The sequence below is a fragment of the Balaenoptera musculus genome, chromosome 1 (assembly GCF_009873245.2).
Source record: "Balaenoptera musculus isolate JJ_BM4_2016_0621 chromosome 1, mBalMus1.pri.v3, whole genome shotgun sequence".
Taxonomy (NCBI): domain Eukaryota; kingdom Metazoa; phylum Chordata; class Mammalia; order Artiodactyla; family Balaenopteridae; genus Balaenoptera; species Balaenoptera musculus.
The window spans coordinates 108,364,095-108,386,662 of record NC_045785.1 but is presented as its reverse complement, the minus strand read 5'-3'; the positions used below and the strand labels follow the sequence as shown (position 1 = coordinate 108,386,662).

Sequence of the window (22,568 nt, the reverse complement as noted above, 5' to 3'; positions counted from 1 at the left end):
CCTTACAAGCGTCTTCATAAACTAGTTCCTGTTTACCAATTCAATTTTATCTCCTATGTCTCTTGCACACCCACACCCACTCTCAACAGGTCATGCTGTTTATTATTTTCTGCATAGCTCTGCATCTTTTCTTTGCTGAAATCCTCCTCCAGATTCTATTCATTATTTATGGTCCATCTTAATATAACCTTCTCTAAGAAACTGTCCCTAATAACCTCAAATCTTATTATAGTCAGTACCACAATTTTGACTTAATTAAATATTAACGTGAAACACTGCCTAATTGTTACTCATGCTTTAGTTTTGTCTCTTCAACTTACACTGTAAATTTCATGAGGCTAGGGTTTGATTATGTCACTTTTTTCTAAAATCCTCTGATAGCTCTCATCATTTTAAGATTAAAGCCCAACCTCCTTTCAATGGCCATACAGGCCTCAATCTGTCCTTCTGGCTTATCTAAGACCACTCCTCATCTTATATCCAGCACTGGCTACATTGAATTAGTCTCTGTTCCCTTAAAAAAAATTTTTTTTTTTTTCACATCTCCATGCCTGCATTCCCTCTGCTGAGAATTTCCTTCCTTTTCTCTGGTTGGTGCACTTCTACTTATTTACTTGTCTGGAACCAAACCTAATATCATCGTCTCTAAGAAGCTCTAAGAAGACTCATCCTTAGGGAAAACAGTTGTCCTTCCTCTGTATTTCCATATCCCTTTGTAATACCTCTAGTATAGCACTTATTGCATATATTATAATTCCTGGTTTAAATTTCTTTCTCCCCTACTAAAATGTGAACTTTTTGAGGAAAAGGATGGTATCTTATTCATTTTTGTTCCACTAGATCCTCACAGCACCATGAACATGGAGCAGGCATTCATATGTTTGTGGAATAAACAGCAGATGTTCAATAATAAAAACCTAGATAATGCATTTTAATATATTATATCTTTAAAATCTTCCTAACAACGCTGTGAGATAAATATCATTACACTTATTTAACAAATGAGGAAAATGGCTCAGAGATTAAGCCAACAGCTCCAGGTCACAAAGCCAGCAGTGGCAAATCAAACACTGAAATTCAGATCTTCTGATTTTAGTCTAGCATTCTTTCTAGTTGAGTAGGCTGCCCTCCTAAACAATTAATTGCCTGAACCCTTTGAGATTGCACATTTTTCTTCTACTATCCCTCTTATCATACATCTATCTTAAATAATACTAATTTGTGTTCTTGTCTCAACTCCCTGTTACACTGTAAATTCCATGTTGGTTAAGAAGGATTACTTGCCTTTGTATCTCTTGCTCTGCCTGGCACAGTGCCTTACACATAGTAGGTGCTCATCAAATTGGATTGAATAGATACCTGAAGAGCACTAGAATGGTCATTTTGACAGGCCAGTTCTTGCTCAACCTCCGAAACCTCCAGCAGATTCCGCTCACTGACCAACCGAGACAGCTCTCCAACCACTGTCACGTGCTTTGATACAGTTCCAGACATCTTCTTGAATTGTGGGTAATTCTCAACAAAGGCCTGCCATGGGAAAAACATCAATTGGGGGTTCTGTTATTTCTTGATGAGGATAGGCATGTATGAAGAAGGAAAAAACAAAAAAAAAAGGCAGAGATTATTCTTCTGCCCAGACTAAGGCATGTAATACTTTCAGTCACATGGCATTTTGTTATGCTTAAGAAGAGAAGAATGAGTATATGTCAGTAGACTGAGTCTTCAAGTAGTCCAAATATGACTGATGAATGGAAAGAAGTACATGGCTTATTATGAAGTTTTCACTATATTTTTTCCTAAAGAGAAGTATTACAGAAAATAATCTCAAACCAAACAAAAGGAATCAAGGCAGAAATCAGATCAAGAATATTCCAGAAATGCTGGTTACATGAATAGTTCCAAAGTCTTGCATGTTAATCATCCATGTACATGTTCAATTTACCTTCATGTCTGCTATTGATTCTAGTTTTTGCTGTTCTTTTGGTTTCTTCTTCTGAAAGTCTTCCATGAGATTCTTTATGTTGCTACCAATCTCAGCAAAGTTCAGGTACATATTCTATGAAAAAGGAAGTTGGAAACACAGTTCTATCAACAAGTCTGACTTTCAGACAATTTAAAAGAAGTGAAAAAGAACACTGAATACAGTTAGAACTGAAGGGCAAGAAAATTTCATTATCATTACCAAATCTGGATATTGGCCAGGACACTGGTGATGAATACCATTACCATTTTCACAAAGGGCTAAGGACAGGAGGGAAGTAAATAAATTGGGTTCTAATTTTAAAAGTACAAAACTAAGTATGTGATTACTGTGAAAAAATACTGTTAAAGGGTCAGAAAAAAGTCTGCCTTCCCTTGAGATGCAGTTTATCTACAGGATGCCTCTATCATCCTTCTACATGAAATCCCAAACCTGCTCTCATTCTAACAAATCAATATTAACCTTCTTACATAAAAACAACTAAAAAAATTTAAAAGAATTTTAAACCACTTACGTTAGCGTAGAATTCATCATTTTCAGCAGATAGGACCACCTCTCTCAAGTCTTTACTGATCCCTGGCACTCTGGAAAGATCAATCCGATTGTTGTTTATGCCCAGTAGTTCATGGACCATGGCCTGATATGTCCACTAAATAAAGAATTATGACAAAAAAAGAAATTGGTAACTGACAAAACATGGAAATAGTAAACGTTCAGGAAAACAAATAAAAACTGATAACATTCTTAGTAACTAGTCTTGTTTACATGGAGGTTCTCTATTTAGCTCAAATTTTATTAATATTTTGTGCTATACTAAGCATTAAGATTGTCATTTTAATTGGTTAAACATCTGAAAGTCAAAATACTTTTAGATTTCACACTTTTGGAAGAAGGGCAGCCAGATTAATATTCCTGATAGAAAGAAAACAAATTAGATCTATCATTAGCTCCAACTTTTGTCTGTGAATTAAGAGTATATTTTTGGCTTCATAGATAGGGCTATATTGGTACTGCAGTTACAAGCTGTACCATTTCCTGTACACTTCTGTGGTTTTCTGCAGCATGAGAAGTGTGCTCTTGCAGATCTGAGTGGTGCTATATTTATCCTGGGAACACTAATATTACCAGAAAAAAACCTTGTGAGTTGATCAAAACACACATATTCAGAAGCTTGCCTCTGAATCCATTTTACTTTATAGCTTTACTTAATATGCATTGTGAAGAAGGACCAGTTTCCAGTCTTACAAAATGGGAACTTATTTCGTAAAACTGGAAAGGAGAAACCCCCAAATTTGCCTTCTCACCTTTTATGGAGAACAGGTTACTTTTAGTCACAGGCCCATTAGAGAAAACTAAGTATTTTCCAGCAAATTACCCTCTAAATCTAAACACTAGATTTGTTAAAATAACTTCAGAGGTTATAAAAGTAGGTGCTTTATTTCCTAAAATATTTGCCAATGAGTCCTTGAAAAAGCAAGTTTCATTATAGCATTTAAAGTAAGTACAACAAAATGTTTTATGCTTCCATAGACAGCATCCTCTGCATGCTTTTGCCATTAGCACATACTTCATAATTAAAATGATGTTTACTTTCTCCTCATTGGATCATGAACTCTTTGAAAGCAGAGACTGTACCTTTTAACCTTTTATCTCTAGTACTTAATACAGTACCTGGCACATAATAGGTCCTCAGTGAAATTTGTTGAATGAATGATTGCTTTTCTTTGGGAAGCTAAATTATAAGCAATTATTTTTCTTTCTACTTTTTTATATTGTCAAAATTTCTTTAGTTATATTATTAAAATGTATATAAAATATGTAACATATAATATGTAATATATAGAATATTATTAAGTTATATTACTTTGAATTTTAGGAATATAAGGCTATCTATCATATCATAGAGAAGTTGCATTCCACAGCACAGATTTCCCCTAGCATTAACATTATTATAAGCTGGGATGGAACTGAAATATAGACTGTGCCTTTTCCTATAAATTTAAAGTCACTATTAATAAAGTGTCTACAAAGTGTAAGGCACTGTGCTTGTATTCACAGAAGAACAAACATTAGTAAGACACAGTCTGCCTTGAAGGAATGTATAACCTAGGAGACTGTGAAAACAATTAAAGGTACAACATAGAAAGTGCAGCATGAGACACAAGATGTTTCAAAAACACTTAAAAGATGTTTCAAGTGGTTTTAAAGGATAAGAATTTTGAGAGGTGAAGATGGGAAGAGAATGTATTCCAAACATGCCAGAGTTCAAAGAGAGGTCACAACATGAATAAAATGATGGCAGGAAATCCTGAGGTATAGCTACACAGTAGTGAGCTGCAGGTTTTCTATAACGTTGAGCCTACATTGTGAAGGCTCATGGACGCCAAGTTCAGGAGTCTGTATTTCATCCAGTAGGCAAATGGGAAACAATTAAGATTTTTAAGCCAGGAGTAATAGGATCAGAACTGTGTTATAGTAAAAGTAATTTAACAACATTGTGTCCGTGAGATACGTTAGAGTGGAGAGAAATTAAAAGTGGGGAATCAAGAAGATGACTATTTGAGGATTCCTATAAGAGATTAGATACACCAAGATAATGGCAATATGAATGGAAAAGAACAGACACTGGAAAAGTAGAATCTACAGAACCCAGAAGTTGCCTTAATTAGGGATGGTGGCAGAAAGGGACAGGAAGGATGAGGCAGAAGAAAGAGCTGAAGATGACTGTGGCTGGAAGAACACTGATACCAGAATGCTAGGAAACACAAGGCAAAAACAAGAATAGCTGAAAATAAGGAGGCAAATAAATGGACCATGTTGTTCATTTCCACATCTGCATTTTGATGAATACCACTTGAAATCATCCTTTCATTATGCTAACAAAGGGCTCTGCACCTGGTTTAGCAATGGGGTGATGGCATCATCGCAGCGATCTAAAATAAGTAGCAATGGAGGAACCTCAGTCCGCCGGAATTCAAACAGTTCATATTCTTTAGTTATCACTTGCTGTGGGTAAGAGAGAAAGACGGTTTGGTGAACCAATTAGTAGCAGATAGAGACGATATAAATAGAAAATTAATACACAAAAACCACATTTAACAATAGTTTCTTGCACTTTCATAGGCCTTCCATAAAAGGATTCAAAAGCTTGACAAAGTTTAGTAGCATTCTGTTTAAGGGGTTAGGATTTGAAACTCTATTTTACAAGCGGTTTAATAGGATCAAAAGAAGTTAAGTAGCTTGCAAATGTTTCTTGGGTTAAACCTAAGAATCTTAGCTCTAATTTGTTGCTTTTGGTCTTGAATTACAAATGCCTACCTCTTTGCCAGTAAACCTAACACATCATCTCCTTAGTTTTAGATAAAACATTCCTTTAATTTCTGAAATATGAAAAAGAAATGAATGGTCTTGATGTTTTGGAACTGGAGATAGAGAATGCCATACCTTAACACATTCTGCAAGTCTCTTTGCTGTCTCTGATGAAAGCTGGTAACGAATCATGGGACATTTCTTCAGAGATAAAAGGAGAGCTGTCAGTCCTTGAGTTGCTCTGGATAGTTGGACTGGATCCCAATTTCGACCCTTTTTGTTAAAACATATATTCAGAGAAAATATTTGAATTTTATCTTACAAGTCCAATTACTTACTGAATTAACTCCTACCTGATAAATAAACTTAAAAAAAAATCCTTTCTTTCCATACCTGGCAGCAACCCAGAATATTGAGGGAAAACAAATGTGGATTCACAGCAATGTAATCACCATAAAATTCCTGCAAACAAAGCACCAGGATCAGTCAGTCATTCCATAAACTCCTAACTGTATCATGCAATAATATTTTTCATATGTGATATAATACTATGTGATACAATCAAATTTGAGGAAATGCAGGTATAAAAGAGAAAAATTGATCAATTAACAATTGAGTAACAATAGTCAATGTGAGCGAATTAATAAGATAATCATAAAATAGTAGCAATAATAATAAATCTTTAACCAAAAAACCAAAAAAACAAAGTTGTATAAATATACATATCATACTTAAGGAGATTTATCAATTAGTAAAAATAAAACACTGCTGAAGATATACAATGTTACACTCAGTTAGATGAATAAGAACTTTGCTGTCCAGTGTATTCTCATGAGGGAGAATATGATTTAAAATAGGTCATTCTTTTTTCATTCATTTATCACCTAGCACATTCTCCTGAAAATCCAAAACTTGTTTATTTGCTTCCCTGAGGACTATATTCTTCACTTAGGTGATAAATGTATTCAAACATCTGTGATAAATGTATTCAAGAACACTAAAGGGTTTAAGAAGGAAAAGGTAACATGAAATGTTCTAATGTGAAGTATTACATAGCATGCAGTATAAATATTTAGGAGTTTCAAGTTTTAACCTAATGACAAATCTGCTTACTACTTCCCAAAGCAAGATAATCACAAACAGAACTTTAATAAACCTCATTCACATCCTTTACTTCCTATTCTCTCCCAATCAGACATAAACTATAACTGTTTAGATGAATATTCTTATAGTATAGCTCATAAAACTAGCATAAGACATATCTGACTCTGTCCCCAACCCTGTGAAACCCTCCCTACCAATCCAGTACCTTTCCAATCTCCTCATTCCCACTGCCTCCTTTAATTCTATTCCCACTCAATTTGATACCTCTTCCAAACTTTCTAAATATGAGTATAGTCTGGTGCAATGCACATTTGTTGTGTCTGATCAATAGCTTCCTTTCTTATGAGACAACACCTTCCTTATTTTTAGACTCAAATCTTTAGAAAGGGCCAATATAAGATATGTATTAGAGGACCAATACCTTTACCTGAACCTCAGCCACAACTTCCTGTTCATCAGCTTCAGCTAATGACTTCACATCACTCTTGCTGATCACATTACTGAAATCTGAAACAGACATATAAGTTGTGGTTGACTCAGGGGAGATCATCTCTGCTGCAATTAGACATAAATGGGCCTGACAGTTAAAGTCTAATGACTAAGTGAAATTTAGTATACATTGTGGTATATGTCAAACACCTTCACGTTGGAATGAACAGCACAAATACGTTTAAATCTGTAAATTCATAATACTTAAAAAAAAAAAAAAAAGGGAACCACCATTGTAGGCATTGGAGGATGCTAGGGAACCAAATCATTATATTGAAAATAGCAAATACTGGGAAAGAAGTAAGCTTTTATCCTTTTATATGCAAACTGTACCACCAGATAACCAAACGGTAGATGAGGGGAAACTCCTCTTTTAAGAAATTTTCCAGCTAAAAAGCAAAGAAGGAATGATAATGATAGAATTAAAACACCATCATCTTGGGACTTCCCTGTTGGCACAGTGGTTAAGAATCCGCCTGCCAATGCAGGGGACACGGGTTCGAGCCCTGCTCTGGGAAGATCCCACATGCCATGGAGCAACTAAGCTCGTGCGCCAAAACTACTGAGCCTGCACTCTAGAGCCCGCGAGTGACAACTACTGAAGCCCACGTGCCACAACTACTGAAGCCCATGTGCCTAGAGCCGGTGCTCAGCAACAAGAGAAGCCACCGCAATGAGAAGCCCGCGTACCGCAACGAAGAGAAGCCCCTGCTCGCCGCAACTAGGGAAAACCCACGCACAGCAACGAAGACCCAACACAGCCAAAAATAAATAAATTAAATAAATAAATTTATAAAAAAAAAAAGCAAAGCAAAACACCATCATTTTTTTCAACCCCTAATGAATCAATGGATGGAACTAGGCATTGGGCATTGACCTCTGCTAGTATCATAGTAAGAGACAATCAGTGGAAGCACACAACACTACCTATGAAATATTCTCGTCAAAAAGAAATCAAATCTGAATCTAATTAAGCCTCTGTATCCAAGTACCAATTTACAAGAACTAGAGGACAGAGGGAACATTTTAAATAGCAAAGAACATGTTAAAATACCCCATGCAGACGCAATCAGCAAGATCCAGGCTGTGGGAAACTTTAATAGAACAATGTAGTTTCTTCAATAAATAGACTGCATGGGGGTTGGGGTAGAGAGAGGACTTATAGAAGATTAAAGAAACTTAAACAACATATCAACCAATAGCAATGTGTGGACCTTACTATGATCCTGATTCAAACAAACAGTGGTGAAAAAAAAAGGCATGAAAGAATTTGAAATTTGAACACTGAATGAATATTTGAATAAATAGGAATTTTTTTCATTATTTGGATATAATAATGGTACTTTTTAAAACAAGTCCTTATCATTTAGAGATGCACATGGAAATATTTATGGATGAAATCATGTGATGTCTTAGATTATCTTCAATATAATATTGATGGGGGAGTAGATAGCAGTATAGCTAAAACAAGATTGGCTATGGTACGATAATTGTAGAAACTGGGTGATGGGTACATTGGGATTTATTAGACTATTCTATTTTTACATATTTGAAAACTTCCATAATAAAGAAGTTTTTTTTTAAATAAAGGAAGGGAGGAGCCTGTTATACAAGAATATACAAAAATAGAATTATTAAAAAATGACATGAGCAGAAGGCCAGTTTTGTGCTAATTAATATAAATTGTGCTGAAAGTCTGTAAAGAATAAAATCACCATATATAAACTCATTTTAGTTTATTTCAATCAAATAAAACTGTGAAATTGATTGCTCCACCCAAGACATTTCAACAGTCCATTTTTCCTAGGCTTTAGTGCTAACTACTTTAACATATATAATTTTTTTCGACTTCATAGATTTACAGCCCAAATCAAACAAACTGTACAACCAGAAGAGTAAATATTAGACTTATTATTGGTTATTAATCTCAACCACTGCATCAAATAACTCTTTCCAGAGGAAAAGGGAGTCTTTCATCTCATGATCTATTCAATTTTTAGCTAAGAGACTCAGCAAAACAGTAATTCTGTTAGATGTCCAGATAAATTTGACAGCATGGGGAATCAATCTCTCTCTCTCTATAAATATATGTGTGTGTATGTGTGTCTATGTGTGTCATTGAATACAAAAGTTTTTATACTTTCCTATCCTCAGTACCTAGCTTGTAATCAGACTTAAAAAATACTGGAATGACTACACACCTAGCAGGATGGCTAAAATGAAAAACAGGGACAACACTAAATGCTTGTGAGGATACAAAGAAATTAGATCACGTGTACACTGCTAATGGAAATGTAAAATGGCATAGTCATGCCAGAAAACATTTAGCAGTTTCTTAAAACACTAAACATGCAACTACCATATGACCCAGCAATTGCTCCCTGGGTATTATTTATTACAGAGAAATAAAGACTTATGTTCACACAAAAACCTATACACAAATATTTATAACAACTTTATTTGTATTAGCCCAAACTAGAAACAACTCAGATGTCCTTCAACAGGTGAACAGTTAAACAAATTGTGGTACATCCATACCATGGAATACTACTCAGTAATTAAAAAAAAAAAAAAAAAGGACTTCCCTGGTGGCGCAGTGGTTAAGAATCTGCCTGCCAATGCAGGGGACACAGGTTCGAGCCCTGGTCCGGGAAGATCCCACATGCCGCGGAGCAATTAAGCCTGTGCACCACAACTAATGAGCCTGTGCTCTAGAGCCCGTGAGCCACAACTACTGAGCCCGCATGCCACAACTACTTAAGCCCATGCACCTAGAGCCCATGCTCTGCAACAAGAGAAGCCACCGCAATGAGAAGCCTGCACACCGCAATGAAGAGTAGCCCCCGCTTGCAGCAACTAGAGGAAGCCCGTGCGCAGCAACAAAGACCCAATGCAGCCAAAGATAAAATCAAACAAATTTAAAAAAATAAAATAAAAGAAAAAAAGAAAAAAAAAACTTAATTGAAAAAGAAAACCCGTGATTATTAGCCAAAAATAAAACAATTACAAAAACAAAAGTAGGATGACAGAAAAGAATAAAATTGCCTGTTTTTACCTCCTGGGGTTGTTTTAAGGGCTGAATAAAATATGAGAGAGTTCTTATAAACTACAGTGTCTTATCACAAATGTTAATTTTTTGTACCATTATTAAATTGTAGTATATGCGGAAGAAAGTATATATCTTAGACCATAGTTTAAGCCCTAAAACTCCAAAGCCTTCAAGTAAACAATACAAATGCTATGAAGATCAATAATGACATCTAGAGGAGAAAAGATGTAACTTCCAAAGCAGAATGTATTACATTAAAAAAATCCATATAAATTGTATAGTAACCACAAACCCAGTTTATTTCCAGGCCTCCACCCCCTTTCCTCTCCCCAAAAGTTATGCAAATAGGAGATATCTACCTGATGACTTGTACTTTCAAGTATTACATAAAGCTGCAAAGAGAAGTAGACTGTTTTCATCTGGTATGTAAAGTAAATCTCTGCTTTTCCAACAAACTCAAGTATATCCTCCCTCCAAATAAATAAATCGGCTTCTATGCCTCAGTTCATAAGAGTGTAAAATAGAAATAAGTATACATACTTTTTTGGCAAAGATGGAATGTGAAAGTTGACTACTTATAACTTTTGACTTATAAAGAAACTTGAAGGGCAAAGTAAAACTTAAAAAAAAATTTGTTTTTAACCTAAGCAGTCTATGATGAGTGGAAATCACATTTAGCTCTCAGAAACAGAATGTCGGTCCAACACTTTTAATACTTTGAAATACTTTGAAAGGACAAAAAAACTCACCAGACTCTTACAGTGATGGATTCAATTAACTTACTGATGATATGAAGTACCCAATAGAACATATTAGCTAGGATTTAGTTACATGATTGAACAGGTGAAATAACATACTTACAAATAAAATATATACTGTATTTGGGTCTTCGGAGCTCCTGAATCAGATAATCCACATTCTCCTAGAAAAGAACAAACCAACAAAATATGAGAACTGCTTAAGTGAAAAAGTAATAAATACGTATCATCCACTGATTTATTTAAGTATTTACTGAGTGCCTACCGTGTGCTGAGGTCTAGATTAAGTGTGTGTATGTTGGGAGGGGTGAGGGCTGGGGATAAAAAAGAGACACATTAAATATAATGATCAGGAATCATATGTAACATTAACTAGCTGCACTGCCTTGGCCAAATTAAGATTAAAAAACATAAAGGACATAGATGTTGAAATATAACATAAGATAGATAATAATTCTGCAAATTTGCTTCAAGCTGTTTGCTTATAAATTTTATTCATCTGATCAAAATTCTTATGTGGAACATCAAAATGTGTCTAGTCCTTTAAAAACCAACATTCAAGAGAAAATATAGGGGCTTCCCCAGTGGCACAGTGGTTGAGAATCCGCCTGCCAATGCAGGGGACATGGGTTCGATCCCTGGTCCGGGAAGATTCCACATGCCGCGGAGCAACTAAGCTCGTGTGTCACAACTACTAAGCCTGTGCTCTAGAGCTCGTGAGCCACAACTACTGAGCCCACGTGCCGCAACTACTGAAGCCCGCACGCCTAGAGCCCGTGCTCCACAATGAGAGAAGCCACTGCAATGAGAAGCCCGCGCACTGCAACGAAGAGTAGCCCCCGCTCGCCGCAACTAGAGAAAGCCCGCGCGCAGCAACAAAGACGCAACACAGCCAAAAATAAATAAATAAATTAAATAAATTTAAAAAAAAAAAAAAGAGAAAATATAGTTAAATATATTCACTTGGGCTTTTAACTAATTGGGACCAGAGGCTGCAGAACTTCAATATTTGTGAAGTATTTGCAAACAGTAGGCTAAGACCTTTTGTATAATTACATTATTTAAAAATAAAACATGAAATTTAGAACTAAAAAACAGTTGATTTTCAAATGGTCAAAACATAATTATTCCAATTACATACGATCATAATGCAGGTCTTATCTACTTTTGATACTATAACATATGGTTAAATTTCAGTATAAAGTTGATCCCCAAATTATACATGATATAAAATATCATTTTTGAATGTTAAAAAAACATACATTTCCTTACAGAATTAAAAGTAACGTAAGCAATACATATTGCTTGTGAAATGGGAAAAAGACTTTAACAACTGTCATTTAAATTTAAAAAACACATTAAAAATTAACTTTATAATGTAATCTTAAGGAAAAATTGTTTTTAACAACACATTTGAGTTTGAGAGAACATACGTATGGCGCTGAAAGAGCTTCTCTAATAAAAAATGTTAGGAAATGATGGACTGATAATCTCTAAGATCCCTCCCAGAGCCAAAATTTCATGACTAATATGAAGCAATTGGAAACTACTGTATCAAAGAATTAATTGATGTATTAATTAATTCAGGAACTATTTATTGAGTATCCATTATGTGGCAGGCATTGGGGACATAACAGTGTGAAAATATGGACATCATCTCTGCTCTCCTGGAGCTTACTGCTGGTAGGTGAGACATATTAATTAATCACACAAACCATATGAGACTTCAACCACAACAAGTAATAGGGAGAGGAAGATGGTGCTATAAGTGTTTATGAGAGGGGGGTTTGACCTGGTCAGCAAGGCCAGGAAAGATTTGCTTGAGGGAGTGAAAATGTTCCAGGCAAAGAGAAGAACCTGTGCAAAGGTCCTGCAGCATGACAGAATATAGTGGACTGAAAGATTAGTGTGGCTAAGAGCAAAAAGGGGAATGGTTTGAAATGAGGCTATAGAAATAGTAGGAGCTAGACCATACAGGGCCTTGCAGGCCACACTTAATGGAGTTTTGTCTTTATCATAAAAGCAATGAGAAATCATTCAAGGATTTCAAGTGTGGTGACATGGTCAGATTTGTATATTGGAAAGTAGATAATGTACAAGTACTGGAGTTAAGAACATGAATATAAAACAAGAGAATATACAAAATAAGATTGAAATAGTAAAGGATTTTTAAAGCAGGACTCAAGTTAGATTTAGAAGATGATGGATGAAAACTGACAGAAGGCTAAAGAATCTTTAATCAGGGGAAGAGAACAAACAGAGGACAGGAATGAGCATGTAGAGGGATCATAAAAAGGCCTATCTGGCCGCAGTGGAGGAGCAGAGGTAGGACATAGGAGGTTGAATACATAAGGGCAGACCAGACCAGCTAAAGGAGGGCTCTGAGGGCTACTAAATATAAATTTAATCATGGAAGTAAAATTGAGCCATTAAAGGTTCCTGAGCATAGATGTGAATAAAATGATAAAGACTCAAAACACTGATATAAGTATGTAAGATTAAATGGCAATGGTGGCCCTGAACCAAGATGGCAGAGTAGAAGGACGTGCTCTCACTCCCTCTTGTGAGAACACCAAAATCACAACTAGCTGCTGGACAATCATCAACAGGAAGACACTGGAACTCACCAAAAAAGATACCCCACATCCAAAGACAAAGGAGAAGCCACAGTGAGATGGTAGGAGGGGCGCAATCACAGTAAAGTCAAATCCCATAACTGCTGGGTGGGTGACTCACAGACTGGAGAACACTGAGACCACAGAAGTCCACCCACTGGAGTGAAGGTTCTGAGCTCCACGTCAGGCTTCCCAACCTGGGGGTCCAGCAACAGGAGGAGGAATTCCTAGAGAATCAGACTTTGAAGGCTAGTGGGATTTGATTGCAGGACTTCGACAGGACTGGGGGAAACAGAGACTCCACTCTTGGAGGGCACACACAAAGTAGTGTGCATATCAGGACCCAGGGGAAGGAGCAGTGACCCCAGGGGAGACTGAACCAGACCTACCTGCTAGTGTGGGAGGGTCTCCTGCAGAGGCAGAGGGTGGCTGTGGCTCACCATGGGGGCAAGGACACTGGCAGCAGAAGTTCTGGGAAGTACTCCTTAGCGTGAGCCCTCCCAGAGCCTGTCATTAGCCCCACCAAAGAGCCCAGGTAGGCTCCAGTGTTGGGTTGCCTCAGGCCAAACAACCAACAGGGAGGGAACCCAGCCCCACCCATCAGCAGTCAAGCAGACTAAAGTTTTACTGAGCTCTGCTCACCAGAGCAACAGTCAGCTCTACCCACCACCAGTCCCTCCCATCAGGAAACTTGCACAAGCCTCTTAGATAGCCTCATCCACCAGAGGGCAGACAGCAGAAGCAGAAGTTCTTCTAACTACAATCCTGCAGCCTGTGGAACAAAAACCACATTCACAGAAAGATAGACAAGATGCAAAGGTAGAGGGCTACGTACCAGATGAAGGAACAAGATAAAACCCCAGAAAAACAACTAAATGAAGTGGACATAGGCAACCTTCCAGAAAAAGAATTCAGAATAATGATAGTGAAGATGATCAAGGACCTCAGAAAAGAATGGAGGCAAAGATCGAGAAGATGCAAGAAATGTTTAACAAAGACCTACAAGATTAAAGAACAAACAAACAGAGATGAACAATACAATAACTGAAATGAAAACTATACTAGAAGGAATCAATAGCAGAATAATTGAGGCAGAAGAACGGATAAGTGACCTGGAAGACAGAATGGTGGAATTCACTGCTGCAGAACAGACTAAAGAAAAAAGGATGAAAAGAAATGAAGACAGCCTAAGAGACCTCTGGGACAACATTAAACGCAACAACATTTGCATTACAGGGGTCCCAGAAGGAGAAGAGAGAGAGAAAGGACCCAAGAAAATATTTGAAGAGATTATAGTCGAAAACTTCCCTAACATGGGAAAGGAAATAGCCACCCAAGTCCAGGAAGCACAGAGAGTCCCATACAGGATAAACCCAAGGAGAAACACGCTGAGACACACAGTAATCAAATTGGCAAAAATTAAAGACAAAAAAAAATTATTGAAAGTAGCAAGGGAAAAACAACAAATAACATACAAGGGAACTCCCATAAGGTTAACAGCTGATTTCTCAGCAGAAACACTACAAGCCAGAAGCAAGTGGCATGATATACTTAAAGTGATGAAAAGGAAGAAGCTACAACCAAGATTACTCTACCCAGCAAGGATCTCATTCAGATTCGATGGAGAAATCAAAAGCTTTACAGACAAGCAAAAGCTAAGAGAATTCAGCACCACCAAACCAGCTCTACAACAAATGCTAAAGGAACTTCTCTCAGCAGGAAATACAAGAGAAGAAAAGGACCTACAAAAACAAACCCAAAACAATTAAGAAGATGGTCATAGGAACATACATATCGATAATTACCTTAAAAGTGAATGGATTAAACGCTCCAACCAAAAGACACAGGCTTGCTGAATGGATACAAAAACAAGACTCATATATATGCTGTCTATAATAGACCCACTTCAGACCTAGGGACACATACAGATTGAAAGTGAGGGGATGGAAAAAGATATTCCATGCAAATGGAAACCAAAAGAAAGCTCGAGTAGCAATACTCATATCAGATAAAATAGACTTTAAAATAAAGAATGTTACAAGAGACAAGGAAGGACACTACATAATGATCAAGGGGTCAATCCAAGAAGAAGATATAACAATTATAAATATATATGCACCCAACATAGGAGCACCTCAATACATAAGGCAACTGCTAACAGCTATAAAAGAGGAAATTGACAGTAACACAATCATAGTGGGGGACTTTAACACCTCACTTACACCAATGGACAGATCATCCAAAATGAAAATAAATAAGGAAACAGAAGCTTTAAATGACACAATAGACCAGATAGATTTAATTGATATTTATAGGACAGTCCATCCAAAAACAGCAGATTACACGTTCTTCTCAAGTGTGCATGGAACATTCTCCAGGATAGATCACATCTTGGGTCACAAATCAAGCCTCAGTAAATTTAAGAAAATTGAAATCATATCAAGCATCTTTTCTGACCACAACACTATGAGATTAGAAATGAATTACAGGGAAAAAAACGTAAAAAACACAAACACATGGAGGCTAAACAATACGTTACTAAATAACCAAGAGATCACTGAAGAAATCAAAGAGGAAATCAAAAAATACCTAGAGACAAATGACAATGAAAACACGACGACCCAAGACTTATGGAATGCAGCAAAAGCAGTTCTAAGAGGGAAGTTTATAGCTATACAAGCCTACCTAAAGAAACAAGAAAAATCTGAAGTAAGCAACCTAACCTTACACCTAAAGCAACTAGAGAAAGAAGAACAAACAAAACCCAAAGTTAGCAGAAGGAAAGAAATCATAAAGATCAGAGTGGAAATAAATGAAATAGAAACAAAGAAAACAATAGCAAAGATCAATAAAACTAAAAGCTGGTTCTTTGAGAAGATAAACAAAATTGATAAGCCATTAGCCAGACTCATCAAGAAAAAGAGGGAGAGGACTCAAATCAATAAAATCAGAAATGAAAAAGGAGAAGTTACAACAGACACCACAGAAATACAAAGCATCCTAAGAGACTACTACAAGCAACTTTTTGCCAATAAAATGGACAACCTGGAAGAAATGGACAAATTCTTAGAAAGGTATAACCTTCCAAGACTGAACCAGGAAGAAACAGAAAATATGAACAGACCAATCACAAGTAATGAAATTGAAAATGTGATTAAAAATCTTCCAACAAACAAAAGTCCAGGACCAGATGGCTTCACAGGTGAATTCTATCAAACATTTAGAGAAGAGCTAACACCTATCCTTCTCAAACTCTTCCATAAAATTGCAGAGGAAGGAACACTCCCAAACTCATTCTATGAGGCCACCATCACCCTGATACCAAAACCAGAGAAAGATACTACAAAAAAAGAAAATTACAGACCAATATCACTGATGAATATAGTTGCAAAAATCCTCAACAAAATACTAGCAAACAGAATCCAACAACACATTAAAAGGATCATACACCACGATCAAGTGGGATTTATCCCAGGGATGCAAGGATTCTTCAATATATGCAAATCAATCAATGTGATACACCATATTAACAAATTGAAGAAGAAAAACCATATGATCATCTCAATAGATGCAGAAAAAGCTTTTGACAAAATTCAACACCCATTTATGATAAAAACTCTCCAGAAAGTGGGCATAGAGGGAAACTACCTCAACATAATAAAGGCCATATATGACAAACCCACAGCAAACATCATTCTCAATGGTGAAAAACTGAAAGCATTTCCTCTAAGATCAGGAACGAGACAAGGATGTCCACTCTCACCACTATTATTCAACATAGTTCTGGAAGTCCTAGCCACGGCAATCAGAGAAGAAAAAGAAATAAAAGGAATACAAATTGGAAAAGAAGAAGTAAAACTGTCACTGTTTGCAGATGACATGATACTATACATAGAGAATCCTAAAACTGCCACCAGAAAACTGCTAGAGCTAATTAATGAATATGGTAAAGTTGCAGGATACAAAATTAATGCACAGAAATCTCTTGCATTCCTATACACTAATGATGAAAAATCTGAAAGAGAAATTATGGAAACACTCCCATTTACCATTGCAACAAAACGAATAAAATACCTAGGAATAAACCTGCCTAGGGAGACAAAAGACCTGTACGCAGAAAACTATAAGACACTGATGAAAGAAATTAAAGATGATACCAACAGATGGAGAGATATACCATGTTCTTGGATTGGAAGAATCAACATTGTGAAAATGACTATACTACCCAAAGCAATCTACAGATTCAATGCAATCCCTATCAAATTACCAATGGCATTTTTTACGGAGCTAGAACAAATCATCTTAAAATTTGTATGAAGACACAAAAGACCCCGAATAGCCAAAGCAGTCTTGAGGGAAAAAAACGGAGGTGGAGGAATCAGACTCCCTGACTTCAGACTATACTACAAAGCTACAGTTATCAAGACAATATGGTACTGGCACAAAAACAGAAACATAGATCAATGGAACAAGATAGAAAGCCCAGAGATAAACCCACGTACCTATGGTCAACTAATCTATGACAAAGGAGGCAAAGATATACAATGGAGAAAAGACAGTCTCTTCAATAAGTGGTGCTGGGAAAACTAGACAGCTACATGTAAAAGAATGAAATTAGAATAATCCCTAACACCATACACAAAAATAAACTCAAAATGGATTAGAGACCTAAATGTAAGACTGGACACTATAAAACTCTTAGAGGAAAACATAGGAAGAACACTCTTTGACATAAATCACAGCAAGATCTTTTTTGATCCACCTCCTAGAGTAATGGAAATAAAAACAAAAATAAACAAATGGGACCTAATGAAACTTCAAAGCTTTTGCACAGCAAAGGAAACCGTAAACAAGACGAAAAGACAACCCTCAGAATGGGAGAAAATATTTGTAAACGAAATCAACGGACAAAGGATTAATCTCCAAAATATATAAACAGCTCATTCAGCTCAATATTAAAGAAACAAACACCCCAATCCAAAAATGGGCAGAAGACCTAAATAGACATTTCTCCAAAGAAGACATACAGATGGCCAAGAAGCACATGAAAAGCTGCTCAACATCACTAATTATTAGAGAAATGCAAATCAAAACTACAATGAGGTATCACCTCACACCAGTTAGAATGGGCATCATCAGAAAATCTACAAACAACAAATGCTGGAGAGAGTGTGGAGAAAAGGGAACCCTCTTGCACTGTTGGTGGGAATGTAAATTGATACAGCCACTATGGAGAACAATATGGAGGTTCCTTAAAAAACTAAAAATAGAATTACCATATGACCCAGCAATCCCACTACTGGGCATATACCCAGAGAAAACCGTAATTCAAAAAGACACATGCACCCGAATATTCATTGCAGCACTATTTACAATAGCCAGGTCATGGAAGCAACCTAAATGCCCATCAACAGATGAATGGATAAAGAAGATGTGGTACATATATACAATGGCATATTACTCAGCCATGCAAAGTAACAAAATTGGGTCATTTGTTGAGACGTGGATGGATCTAGAGACTGTCATACAGAGTGAAGTAAGTCAGAAAGAGAAAAACAAATATCATATATTAACGCATATATGTGGAAGCTAGAGAAATGGTACAGATGAACCGGTTTGCAGGGCAGAAATGGAGACACAGATGTAGAGAACAAACGTATGGACACCAAGGGGGGAAAGCCGTAGGGGGTGGTGGTGGTGGTGTGATGAATTGGGCGATTGGGATTGACATGTATACACTGATGTGTATAAAATTGATGACTAATAAGAACCTGCTGTATAAAAAAATAATTAAAATAAAATTCAAAAATTAAAAATAAATAAATAAATAAATGGCAATGGTGTTCAGTGTGATAGGTATGGAGGTTAATCCAGGAATAAAGTGATGTGGGTCTCTGTTAGTATAGTTAGTGGCTTTGGAAGTAGCTGAGAACCTTAAAGACATCTTGAAGGAAAAACTGGCTGTAAGCAGTGACTGAGACGTGGAAAGGAGGAGAATCATGGTTATAACTCTGATAAACCAGGATAATTATGATGCCAGATGATGATAATATAAATTTATTTTGCCTTAATAATACTTCCAGATCATAGTGTGCTGTGTTTGCCTAGGCAGACGGCAGCTGTTTATGTAGTACCTTTGTAGGTCGAAGAAAACAAATTGCTTTCAGGTGTTTCATGATCTCTCGATTTTGAGAATCAATGCGTTCAAAAAGGTACACTTCCTTCTGGAGAATTTCCGATTGTGTGTATACCATACTCACTATGCCGGTCTGTAAAGAAAAAGAATTAACTAATATTATGCTAGTCCAGAATAATAAGAACAAGCAGCCATACCTAAGCCTTAAAATTTTTTTTTCATTAATACTACTTAGTTGGATAACTTAAATACTAACATATGTAATAACATTTACTGAGCATCTAAAATAATAAGTAATGTACCACAATGAAACGCTCTCTCTGAACACGGACAACCCATAAATTTCCAACTAAAAAATTTCCCATCACTTTAAAGAGTTCTTTTTTTAAATTTTGTAACCAATAAATAATAACCTGTCACCTCAGTTTGAGCCCTAACAGCTTTCCCTTAAAAACATAATGCTGAGTGGAAATAACAGGACCATCCCAAAGTCCTCCAAGTGCGCTGTCTTATATATTATTTCTTGGCAGAGGCATTTAGAAAACGAGTTCTGATTTCAATAAATTGTTCTGGGTACAAGAACCTCTGGCAGTGGTTAGAGCCATTCAGACTGAAATCCTTCTAGGCAAGCTTTATACAACCTTTCAGTTCCACACTGAACTGACCCTCACTTATAAATCTTTAATTAAATACTAAGTCCTACAGTGGAATGGGACCAGCTATTCCAAGGGAGGAGGGTTCCCTCACAAACACCGAGCAAAAGCAAACTCACCGTCTCTTTATCCATGAGAAGTACTTTCATGCCCGGTCCGCTGTCCTCTATCATTTTGGAAATGTACTGCTTCACAGCAAAAACCACGTTCATGGTGGCGAATTGACAGGTTAGCCCTATAGCTCTTCCCGCCCCCCGTTTTTCTTGCTAAATTAACCCCCGGCCTCTTGGCCGGATCTCAACAGCTTCCTCCCCGCCCGGCTTTGGCTTCCGGAAGTCCGGTCAGCTGTGGTCCTGGGAGTTGTAGTTCAGCTACGCGGTTCGGACATACAGCCTCCCGGCTGCATGGAAGAATTCGGCTGAGACACCCTAGGCCGCCACGCCCGGACTTGATTCTCGACCCACCTCCAGCCCGGAGGTGTTTGAGGCCCGGACGCTCAGATCTCTCCCAGCCCTTGGCCCGGGGTCCGGGCCGCGGCCTGACGCCCCTCCTGCTGGCTTGGGGAGAGGGTGGCGCCTCGCGGTGTGGAGGAACTTGGCATAATGCTGGCTCGGAGGCAAGAACAGCAGAGCTTGGCCGTGGTCGCTATTTGCCATTAACGCTTTCTTGGGTGGCAGTGAAGGATGGAGGGAAGGGAGGTGGCTTTATGTTCCCGGCAGATGCTAGGGACTCGGAGGGACGGCATTTGGTAAATCTCATGCGGTATTTGCTAAATAGTGGCCGAGATTCGTCTTCCCCGGCATATTTGTGTCATTAACAAGACGAGGACACTGCACTGCAAGGTGAGGCCCGAATTGCTTTTCCGAAGACTGAGGGGCATCGGAAATTGAACAAATACTTATTGAACGAATAAACAGAGGGAACGCCCTTTAGGAATGTTCTGGGAGAGGCCTCGGATCTCCCAGGAGGGCCTGGAGGTGGGGTCTGCCGCCGAACTCGCAGGCCGTGGGTCCAGCGGAGCCCGGAACCACCCAGTTTTCGGCTCCCTGGGCGTTTGGATTCCGTGGGCTTCAACTCTCCCGGGGTGCTGGGGACTTGAGATGCTTAAACAGCGGCAGGAGAAGAGTTAACAGGGTCAAAAATGGGTAGGGGGCATGTATTCGGTGGGGCTAAAGCAAAGTAGCGCGGGGATTTTAAGGAAAAACTCAAAATTTTAATTTAAGAAACGACAAAAACTTAGCAACAAAATGAATCTTAAAGCCATCAACTTCCACATGTCTGCATTTGTGTTTCTAACCCGCAGGTCTTCTCTCCATCATGCCATTTCTCGAAAAGGGTGGTAAATGTCAGTTTTCTGCACCTTTGCGTTGGGGAATTGTAAAATCAGGAAGACAACAAGAAACAGCTGCAAGAAATCAGTGATTTTAATTGCTTGTAAATATTTCTACCCAAAAAATGACCAGTGTTTGCTGTGTTCACAGTTTAATCAATAGGTTCAGCATTACCAAATCAATTTTCTTTCATTACATTGTATGAAGTTTACAGTTAAAACTAGACCCAGAGCACGTCAACAGGAATCGGGCTGTTAAGATTAATTTATAAAACTTTGTATACAATTTTCAAATCCTTTAAGGGAGATCAGAAACCACTTGAAATACCATAGGTTTTTGTCACCTCTGAAATTGTGAAAATGTGTTTATTTTCTTTCCTTTTCAATTTTTCTACCACATAAATAAAACTTTGGGTATTTTTTTCTATTTTTGAGATATATTTTGCAAGAAAAGTTATATTAAAATGAAAATGAATCTTTAAATGGATACAAATGAGAAAAATCTAATGTTATCTGAAAATTCTATTCTTATTCATTTAAAATGTTTAAAAAATTTTTTAGTACATTAAATATTTTCTTTAAAGCATATTACAATTTAAAATATAGAAAACAGCAAACCAATGCTAATGAAAAATTAAGTAACTGCAAATCCTGTAAGTTACCAATATTTGAAAATTAATTAACACTCGTGTCATTTGGTTTTTGTTTTTTCTTACCTATAATTTGGATTTCAGTATAGTATAAGGTTGTTTTCCATTTTATGCATTTTTTAGAAAGAACAAGGAGAGAGAGGCTTGTCTATGAACTTTGTGCTTTTTTAGACAATTGTCAATCTGTAAGTAATACATGGAAACTGCATCCTTTTAAGTATTTATATTTGGACAATTATAACATTTTAGAGGAGTAGGAAAAATGCCTATTTTGACAAGACTTACTGACTCATTCCGTTGCCCATGAAATTCCACTGATGTCAGTGGCAGTGTTATTTTACACGTGGGTAAGATACAATGTTGAATAGAGTGTAAACATTTTGTACAAAATATTTATTATATATTTAATGGATTCTCTGATGGTCCTGAAGTTTGGCAGCCCTTTTCCTTTCTGAAGAAAACCAAAAAAGCCATTTTAAATGTCTCCAGATTAA

The 22,568-nt window shown here is 37.1% G+C and overlaps 1 protein-coding gene across 4 annotated transcripts in view; it reads right to left on the bottom strand.

Annotated features, from left to right (window-relative positions):
- VPS45 (vacuolar protein sorting 45 homolog) overlaps nucleotides 1-20,420 on the bottom strand; it is a 67,155-nt gene extending 46,735 nt beyond the window's left edge. For 3 of the 4 annotated variants that reach the window (XM_036867205.1, XM_036867213.1, XM_036867230.1), the window contains exons 1-10: nucleotides 20,214-20,408; nucleotides 19,440-19,574; nucleotides 10,794-10,854; nucleotides 6,822-6,901; nucleotides 5,684-5,752; nucleotides 5,426-5,563; nucleotides 4,877-4,987; nucleotides 2,496-2,630; nucleotides 1,943-2,056; nucleotides 1,360-1,527 (exon numbers count right to left, since the gene is read on the bottom strand). In XM_036867205.1, coding sequence (XP_036723100.1) covers nucleotides 1,360-1,527; nucleotides 1,943-2,056; nucleotides 2,496-2,630; nucleotides 4,877-4,987; nucleotides 5,426-5,563; nucleotides 5,684-5,752; nucleotides 6,822-6,901; nucleotides 10,794-10,854; nucleotides 19,440-19,574; nucleotides 20,214-20,306 — 1,104 coding nt within the window. In that variant the 5' untranslated portion in view covers nucleotides 20,307-20,408. Of the gene's footprint in view, nucleotides 1-1,359; nucleotides 1,528-1,942; nucleotides 2,057-2,495; nucleotides 2,631-4,876; nucleotides 4,988-5,425; nucleotides 5,564-5,683; nucleotides 5,753-6,821; nucleotides 6,902-10,793; nucleotides 10,855-19,439; nucleotides 19,575-20,213 lie in introns of all 4 variants that reach the window. The other variant, XM_036867223.1, reaches the window with a different exon arrangement.
- Nucleotides 20,421-22,568: the final 2,148 nt, after the last annotated feature.